At 50.9% G+C, this 9,845-nt stretch overlaps 1 protein-coding gene across 1 annotated transcript in view; it reads right to left on the bottom strand.

Annotated features, from left to right (window-relative positions):
• Window positions 1–8,287: 8,287 nt before the first annotated feature.
• LOC310856406 (ubiquitin carboxyl-terminal hydrolase 7-like) overlaps window positions 8,288–9,845 on the bottom strand; it is a gene marked incomplete at its 3' end in the record, with an annotated part of 2,829 nt that continues 1,271 nt past the window's right edge. The window contains exon 1 of the mRNA XM_083761819.1: window positions 8,288–9,845. This exon is cut by the window's right edge and continues 1,271 nt beyond it. Within this exon, the coding sequence (XP_083617945.1) occupies window positions 8,288–9,845 (1,558 nt within the window).

Genomic DNA, 9,845 nt, shown 5'->3' with positions numbered 1-9,845 from the left:
ACATTAGGGCTAGCATCCCTACTCCGACGCATGACCCGTCAACTGCTGTCATCTGCCCCGCCATTTTGAGCCACTTTGAGCCTGTGTCTCTTATTCAGCTAGAGGAAATTATTTCCCAAATAAAACCGACTGGCTCCCCCTTAGACATCCTTCCCCCTCGGCTGGCTAAAGAGACCAGTGGTGCTACAGGGCCGGATCTCCTATTGATCATAAACCAGTGCCTGGCAGGTGATGTACCAGCTGTTTTTAAACATGCTGTGGTACAGCCGCTGCTTAAAAAGCACAATCTTGACCCTTCTGTCCTATCCAACTTTCGGCCTATTTCCAAGCTCCCATTTAATTCCAAAGTTTTGGAAAAATGTGCCCTGGCCCAACTGATGCCCCATTTGAACACACATGGCATTCTGGAAGTGTTCCAGTCCGGGTACAAAGCCCTCCACAGCACCGAGACTGCACTGTTAAGAATCTTTAATGACATATTTTTGGCTACTGATTCTGGTGACTCTCTCATTCTGGTGCTCTTGGATCTTACCGCGGCATTTGACACTGTAGATTACAGTATCTTGCTCTCTCGTTTGGAGCACTGGGTTGGCATTAAAGGGCCAGCACTAGAGTTCTTTAGATCTTACTTGTCAGGGAGAAGTTTCCGTGTCACCCTAGGGGATGCCACATCCACCACAGCATCCCTCCATTGTGGAGTGCCACAGGGCTCTATTCTTGGACCAATTCTGTTCATGTTGTATCTGCTCCCCCTAGGATCCATTTTTCGGAAACACGGTGTTTCTTTCCATTGTTACGCTGATGACAGCCAAATTTATTTGCCTCTAAAGCGTAACAATCCTGACTCTTTGAAACCACTCCTTGCTTGCCTCGAGGATGTAAAAGCATGGCTGGCTTTAAACTTCCTAAACTTCAATGACAGCAAAACTGAAGTTATGGTGTTTGGGCCGACACAAGCACATGTGTCCCCTCCTGGTGTTTTAGGCCCCCTTGAGCCCTTCTTGAAGCCTACTGCCACCAATCTAGGTTTCAAAATCGACTCTGACCTAAAGATGGACAAACAAATAAATTAAGTAGTAAGAAAGAGCTTCTTCCAGCTTAGGAGGCTATCTAAGGTTAAGTCTTGTCTATCCCGCTCTGTGTTTGAAACTGTAATTCATGCTTTCATGACTTCCCTCCTTGACTACTGTAATGCCCTGTATATTGGAGTAAACCAGGTTTCCATATCTCGATTACAGCTAGTCCAGAATGCAGCTGCTAGGTTACTTACAGGCACACGTAAGCGAGACCACATCAGCCCTGTACTAGCCTCCCTCCACTGGCTTCCTGTGCGATACAGGATTGACTTCAAAGTATTGCTCTTTGTCTTTAAGTGTCTAAATGGTTTGGCACCTATTTATTTATCTGAACTGCTGAAACCCTATGCTCCGACACGGACGCTCAGGTCCTCTGACCAGCTTCTCCTGGTGGTTCCTAAAACCAAGCTGAAGCTCAGAGGTTATCGAGCTTTTGCAGTGGCAGCTCCCAAGCTCTGGAATGAGCTTTCTCTGCACACAAGACAAGCCCCCACCCTCCAGGTGTTTAAGTCACGCCTCAAGACTTACCTTTATTCCTTGGCTTTTCCAAGCACAGTATGAGATGTTTGATGTTTAACGTGACACTGTGCATGTTGTTTGTGGTTGTTTTGTGTTTTTAAATGAAGTTGTTTTTTAATGTTGAAGTTGTTTTTTAATGTTTTACTGTAAAGCACTTTGGTACAACGTTGTTGTTTTAAAATGTGCTATATAAATAAAGATGGTATGGTATGGTATGGTATCAGAGCTGTATTCAGACACCAGACGGGTGTCCTGACTGTGTGAACACATCCATCAGAGCTGTATTCAGACAGACGGGTGTCCTGACTGTGTGAACACATCCATCAGAGCTGTATTCAGACAGACGGGTGTCCTGACTGTGTGAACGCGGCCCAGTGAGGGCAGAGGGCAGTGACTGTGTGAACGCGGCCCAGTGAGGGCAGAGGGCAGTGACTGTGTGAACGCGGCCCAGTGAGGGCAGAGGGCAGAGGGCAGTGACTGTGTGAACGCGGCCCAGTGAGGGCAGAGGGCAGAGGGCAGAGGGCAGTGACTGTGTGAACGCGGCCCAGTGAGGGCAGAGGGCAGAGGGCAGAGGGCAGAGGGCACCCACACCCCTCGCCAAACAGGTAAAGGGGGTGGTACTGGGCTACTAACATCCCCCAAATGGAATTTCCGTGTCTTAAATCTCTCTCACCTTTCTCTGTCCACATGTGAATTTCATGCTATCTCAATATCACAGCCAGTCCCCCTCATCCTCATTGTGCTGTATCGCCCTCCAGGAACTCTCGGGAACTTCCTGGAAGAACTAGACTCTCTGATCAGCTCGTTTCCGGAAGATGGCACCCCTCTGATTCTACTGGGTGACTTCAACCTTCCTACCGCAGAGAAATATCTTCCCGTTACATCCCTTCTGGCCTCATTTGACCTCTCCCCATCTCCCTCCCCTCCCACTCACAAGGCTGGTAATGTTTTGGACCTTGTGTTCTCCAGAGCCTGCTCTCCCTCCACACTCTCTGTTACCCCCCTAACTAGGTCTGACCACCACTTCATAACCTTCTCCCTCTCTCTCTCCACCCTCCCGCCTAAACCTATTAACCCTCCGAACGTCACCTCCCGACGCAATCTCAAGTCCCTAAACCCCTCCTCCCTCTCATCCTCTATTCTCTCCTCTCTACCCTCCCTGGAGTCCTTCCTCTCCCTCTCACCTGACACTGCAACCTCATCCTTTCTCTCCTCTATCTCATCTGCATTCGACCAACACTGCCCGCTCTCATCCAGGCCAGCTCGCTCATGTCCACCGGCTCCCTGGCTATCTGAAACTCTCAGATCTGAACGAACACCTCTAAGGGCAGCCGAAAGAAAGTGGCACAAGACGAAGCTACCAGATGACCTTTCACACTTTCACTCACTCCTCTCTGCCTTTGCCCACTCACTAACCACTGCTAAAACCTCTTTCTACCACACCAAAATCCAATCCTGTACTTCTAACCCAAGGAAGCTCTTCTCCACTTTCACCTCCCTCCTTAAACCCCCTCCCCCCACTCAACCTTCATCCCTCACTGCTGATGTTTTTGTCAACTACTTCGAGAAGAAGGTTGATGATATCAGCAGCTCCTTTCCTCCCCTCCCACATAAAGTGGCATCTGACTCAACCAACACCAACCCCAACATACCATGCATGTCCTCCTTCTCTCCTCTTTCCCCAGACGAGGTCGTACAACTAGTAACATCCTCTAGACCTACCACTTGTCCTCTTGACCCTGTCCCGTCTCCAATCTTCCAAACCATCACACCTGATCTGCTCCCCTTCATCACCTCCATCATAAACACCTCAATAACCTCAGGCTGCGTCCCATCTGCCCTCAAGTCAGCCAGAGTAACACCACTCCTCAAAAAACCAACCCTTGACCCTTCAGATGTCAAGAACTACAGACCGGTATCACTCCTTTCATTTATTTCTAAAACCATTGAACGTGTCGTCTCCAACCAGCTCTCTCTCCATCTCTCACAGAACAACCTGCTGGATCCCAACCAGTCCGGATTCAAGAAGGCCCACTCCACAGAAACTGCCCTGCTGGCAGTCACAGAAGCACTACATGCTGCCCAAGCTGCTTCCCACTCTGCAGTACTGATTCTCCTAGACCTATCAGCAGCATTTGACACAGTGAACCACCAGCTGCTCCTAGACACCCTAGCGGAGCTAGGCATCGGTGGAACGGCACTAAAGTGGTTCTCCTCCTACCTCACCGACCGGACCTACCAGGTTTCCTGGAAAGGTCTGTTATCATCCCCCCGAACCCTCCAAACTGGGGTCCCACAGGGATCTGTACTTGGTCCCCTCCTTTTCTCACTGTACACTAAATCCCTTGGCACTATCATCTCTGCTCACAATATATCCTATCACTGCTACGCCGATGACACACAACTGTTCCTATCCTTCCCCCCCTCTACCACTCAGGTGGAAGAGCGCATCACTGCATGCCTGGCTGACATCTCACAGTGGATGTCCTCCAACCATCTCAAGCTGAACCCAGACAAGACTGAGCTTCTCTTCTTCCCAGCTAAGTCCTGCCCTATGCGGGAGCTAACTATTTCCGTAGACAACGCCCTGGTAACGTCTGTCCCAACAGCCAGGAATCTTGGTGTTATCCTGGACAGTCAGCTCTCGTTCAAAGCTCACATCACAGCTGTCACTCGATCCTGTAGGTTCACACTCTATAACATACGACGAATTAGACCGTTCCTCACCCAGGAATCAGCCCAGCTCCTAATCCAGACAACAGTCTTGTCAAAACTCGACTATTGTAACTCCCTCCTTACTGGTCTACCAGCATGTGCACTTAAGCCTCTCCAGCTGATCCAAAATGCAGCAGCTCGCTTGGTCTTCAACCAGCCAAAATTCTCACATGTCTCCCCCCTGCTCCGCTCCCTCCACTGGCTCCCGGTCGCTGCCCGCACAGAATACAAAACTCTGATGCTGGCATTCAAAGCAACCAAAGGTATGGCTCCCCCATATCTTACAAGTATGATTGAACCCTACAAACCCTCCCGCGCACTCAGATCAGCCAACGCAGGGAAGCTGGAAGTACCCTCACTAAAAACGCCGGGACAACGCTCCACACGTCCCAAACTCTTCTCCCTTCTGGCTCCAAAACTGTGGAATGCACTTCCCATTGCAGTCAGAACTGCAGCATCACTCCCAATCTTCCGCCGTAGCCTGAAGACCCACCTTTTCAGACTCCATCATGGCCCATAGCACTTACCCTAAACCCTTAGATAGCATTTCTGTTGGATTATATAGCATTTGATACAGACTTATAGCATGTTATGTAGATAGCACTGTAATTGTATTGTATGTAGTCATAGCACGCCATAGTACACATGTATAGCATAGTAGTAAAGATGTATAGTTTATATGTATAAGTGTATGTATAGTTTCACTATATAGATATTCCACTGTTACTTTCTTAGCTTACGCATGTTTCATGATAAATACTTTTATGTGATGTATTCCCATGCTTTTGTTTTTGCTCAAATGTAAGTCGCTCTGGATTAAGAGCGTCTGCTAAATGCCTAAATTGTAAATTGTAAATTGGCAGAGGGCAGTGACTGTGTGAACGCGGCCCAGTGAGGGCAGAGGGCAGAGGGCAGAGGGCAGAGGGCAGTGACTGTGTGAACGCGGCCCAGTGAGGGCAGAGGGCAGAGGGCAGAGGGCAGAGGGCAGAGGGCAGAGGGCAGAGGGCAGTGTGAACGCGGCCCAGTGAGGGCAGAGGGCAGAGGGCAGAGGGCAGAGGGCAGAGGGCAGAGGGCAGTGACTGTGTGAACGCGGCCCAGTGAGGGCAGAGGGCAGAGGGCAGAGGGCAGAGGGCAGAGGGCAGAGGGCAGAGGGCAGTGTGAACGCGGCCCAGTGAGGGCAGAGGGCAGAGGGCAGAGGGCAGAGGGCAGAGGGCAGTGACTGTGTGAACGCGGCCCAGTGAGGGCAGAGGGCAGAGGGCAGTGACTGTGTGAACGCGGCCCAGTGAGGGCAGAGGGCAGAGGGCAGAGGGCAGAGGGCAGTGACTGTGTGAACGCAGCCCAGTGAGGGCAGAGGGCAGAGGGCAGAGGGCAGTGACTGTGTGAACGCAGCCCAGTGAGGCCATATATGTCGACCGCGCCTCGCTCACCTCCGCCCCGCCCCCTCCTGGTGCTGCCTGCGGCCATCTTGGATTATAAACACAAAGTAAACAATGGGAGCAGAGCAGGGTGGGGGCCCCGAAAGGCCCTTTATTTTAGACGGTTCACTTTTATAGTAATAGTTATAGTAATAGTACAACATAAACATTACCGAGATTACATTACAACAAACATTACAACAAACATTACAGAGACTTTTATAGTAATAGTACAACATAAACATTACAGAGACTTTTATAGTAATAGTACAACATAAACATTACAGAGATTTCAGTTGTTACTGTGCAATACTTTAAAACCGTTGTCATGTTGCACACATGCCTAAAATTGGTGATATTTGCGCCGGTTAAGACATGTGTGGCCGGTTAAGACTCATGTGTGGCCGGTTAAGACTCATGTGTGGCCGGTTAAGACTCATGTGTGGCCAGTTAAGACATGTGTGGCTGGTTAAGACTAATGCGTGGCCGGTTAAGACTCATGTGTGGCCGGTTAAGACTCATGCGTGGCCGGTTAAGACTCATGTGTGGCCGGTTAAGACTCATGTGTGGCCGGTTAAGACTCATGTGTGGCCGGTTAAGACATGTGTGGCCGGTTAAGACTCATGCGTGGCCGGTTAAGACACATGTGTGGCCGGTTAAGACTCATGCGTGGCCGGTTAAGACACATGTGTGGCCGGTTAAGACTCATGTGTGGCCGGTTAAGACATGTGTGGCCGGTTAAGACTCATGCGTGGCCGGTTAAGACACATGTGTGGCCGGTTAAGACTCATGCGTGGCCGGTTAAGACACATGTGTGGCCGGTTAAGACACATGTGTGGCCGGTTAAGACTCATGTGTGGCCGGTTAAGACACATGCGTGGCCGGTTAAGACACATCTGTGGCCGGTTAAGACTCATGTGTGGCTGGTTAAGACTCATGCGTGGCCGGTTAAGACTCATGTGTGGCCGGTTAAGACACATGTGTGGCCGGTTAAGACACATGCGTGGCCGGTTAAGACACATGTGTGGCCGGTTAAGACTCATAATACATATTATGTGTGTATATATAATATGCATAATATAATATGCATAATATAATATGCATTCCGCTCGATTGTCAATGGCAGATCTAGGAGCTCACAATGCATTTGAGAACACGTGAAAGGGGAACGTCTGCATAGTGAGTATATGTTTGCATTATTGGTACATTTTAATGCCGATACTTTTGTCCTTTTACCTCGTAAGTAAATGTTGAATGATGGAAACGTGAGTACATTTATTTCACCTCAGGCTCTGTGCGTACGTCTGTAATCCACGTAATAACCCGAGAACCGTTCCCCCCCCCCCCCCACCGAGTTCAAATTCGCCACGAGTTCCACGCCACCGCAGGGAGTTTACTGCCCGCTGTCGAGTCCGTCGGATGGCCGGTTGTCCAGAATCAACACAATAGGCCTCCTCCCGGGCTCTGGACCTGATCACCCCTATATCTCCATATATGGAGCTGGCCTCTTCTGACAGCACAGCACTCCATATTTGGGCATGCCTGACACAGAACTCCATATATAGGAATAAAGGGCGTGCCAACATGCTAAGATCTGCAATTTTCACTTCCTGTTTTTTGCGTTGAAGTTTGACCCTTCGCCACGGTCATGCCATTTTACGAAAACTCATGATTTTGATAACTTCATCGTTAAGGTCTTTTGTGTACGCTGAGCGAGTTCTATTTGGAACGGACCATCCTGCTATAGGTCGGGACTTCCTGTTCCGTTTAGGTCATGACGCCAATAAACTTTTTTGTAAGGTGCGACACGATACAGGTGTGTACCGATTTTCATAAATGTAGGTGAAACCGTATAGTTCCGTAGTTCCACACAAAACGACCCAAATAATAGCTGGAATCCAAAAAGAACAAGATGCCTGGAATTAAATATATATATTTTTATATTCTGTTTATGTTTCCCCATCTGGAAAGGACAAACAGACGTTTTTGGCTGGCTACTCCACTTTAGCGCGTGAACCGAGAGGTTTGTGAACAGACTTTTCGGCTGGCTACGACACTTTAGCCACGTTGCCGTATGGATGGCAACGCTACACCCGCGTACGTGTTTACGAAGCCTGAGAGAGAGAGAGAGGGCGACATAACCGTCCTCCTTCCTGAGAGGGGAAAAAAAAGGATTGAGAGGTGGACGTATGGAAGGCCGTTGCACGACATGAGCAACGCCTAAACAACAGCACAACGCTTTGCAGGTGCTTTTGGCGAAGGCCTCGTTCTGCACAAGTCGATGGTTTTTATTGGAACTTAATGCCCTAAAAAGACGATGGAATCAGACTAAACCCTCACATACACCCCTGTTGTTTTTTGGTCACAGATTGGCCAGTAGCCACTTTGGGGCAAACACTCAACCCAAAACATCGACTTAACGATGCCACAAGTTTGCTCGAGGCGGCTTGGCCTCCATCGCGGTCGAAAACTATAAACTAAAGTTTTGTCGGCCAATGCTTACGAGCAACGGGCGCTTTAGGCCTTAGAACGTTGCGCTCACAGACGGTTTCGGAGGAGGTTTTAGTCGTGGATCTTGATGGCTCTCTCCGGGACGGTGTAGCGATTTCTCTTTGGAGCTTTGTTGAAGTGGTCCAAGCCCAGCCAGGGTCTTGGACCATGAGCATACATACCATACATGATCTGCTCAAAGTCCTTGAGGTTGACCTGGTAGTCGTCCACACTGATGTAATGCCTCTGAGCACAGCTGAAGCGAACGAACTTGAACTTCTCCAGCTCTTTCTCCTGGACGTCCAGCGTGCTCTGAATCCTCGACATCACCTCGCGGAACGGCTCGCCCTGTCGGATCCTGAGCAGGAAGGGAACGCCGAAGTCCTTGTAGTAGGAGTCCTTGTGGAAGTGAGCGACGGGAATCAACATCTCCTTCTCCTCGTCCAAGTCTGCCTGGTCTTGTGGAATCTCCTCGATTCTCCTCGAGCTACAGGTCCCGTTCCAGTGGCACGTATAAGTGAACGGTGGACCGTCCAGACGCTGATCCTCCTGGTGCACCTTCTCAATCTTGTGACCAGTGTAGGACATCTCCAACAGCCTGAGTTTCTCTGAGCCTTCGCCGGAGAGACCCACGGTCTTCTTGCACTCGTCCAGCAGGTCCGTCACGCGGCCGTGCGTGGGCGGGTAGAGGGTGATCTCCTCCTCTCTGAACCGGCTGTCGAGCCAAACGATCCTGAAACACGTCCTGTTCTCAAAGCCTGCGATCTGGATCTTCAGTCGTCGGTAGTAGAGTTTCGGTGGCTGTCGTGGCCTGGTGGTCGTAAGTGGCAGCATGGCCTGCATCGGTCCCTCTGGGACATATTTGATGGCGATCAAAGCGCTGTAGCCATCTTTCCAGAACTCCAGCATCATGCCGTCAGTGTTCAGCCTCTGAGCCGCCGTCGTCACCGCCTGCGTTTGGTTCATGCGTTTGGAGAGCGTGACCACGACGCCGGGGTCACTGGGGTCGTTCTTGTCGCAGAGGACGACGTCCACTCGGTCGTACACGTCCTGGAAGTAGTCCTTGGCCGTGGGCAGCCGACAGCCGTCCTTCTCCGGCTCGTCCTTCTGGAAGACCAGGATGAGCGCGTCGTCGTTTCCACGTTCCGCGGCCTTCCCCAGAGGAACGTCGTGATCGCGAAGCTCTTTCGTCTCGTTGGCCTTCACTTCCTGGTAGACGACGAGGCTCGTCCCCGGCTGGAACCCGGCTCTCTCGCACATGAGCGGCAGCAGCTCTCGTACCGTGCAGGACTTGGGCTTGTGCTCGTGTCCGCAGTAACGCACGCTGCCGGTGTGGGGATCGTACATCTTCAGGAACAACGCAAAGTCGTGCATTTGGTGGAACGCGGGCAGCGCCGCGACCCCGCAGCTGGCGGACGTCGCCGGATCCACCGTCTCCAGAAAGACGGTCCAGAGGTTCTCGTGACACGTTGTGATGCCGTAGTTATAAGTAAAGCGGTTGCGCAGCGCGTCCATGGAGCAGTCGAAGTCCTGCCCGTGCAGCAGGAAAGGACGTATGGGGGGGTAGGGGTAGGGGTAGCTCCTCTTCATGGACCACGGTCTCATCTGGTCCGGCCGGAGACCCGTCGTC

Source organism: Protomyctophum parallelum (assembly GCF_964188405.1).
Source record: "Protomyctophum parallelum genome assembly, chromosome: 1".
Lineage (NCBI taxonomy): Eukaryota > Metazoa > Chordata > Actinopteri > Myctophiformes > Myctophidae > Protomyctophum > Protomyctophum parallelum.
This window is presented reverse-complemented; position numbering and strand designations above follow the sequence as displayed.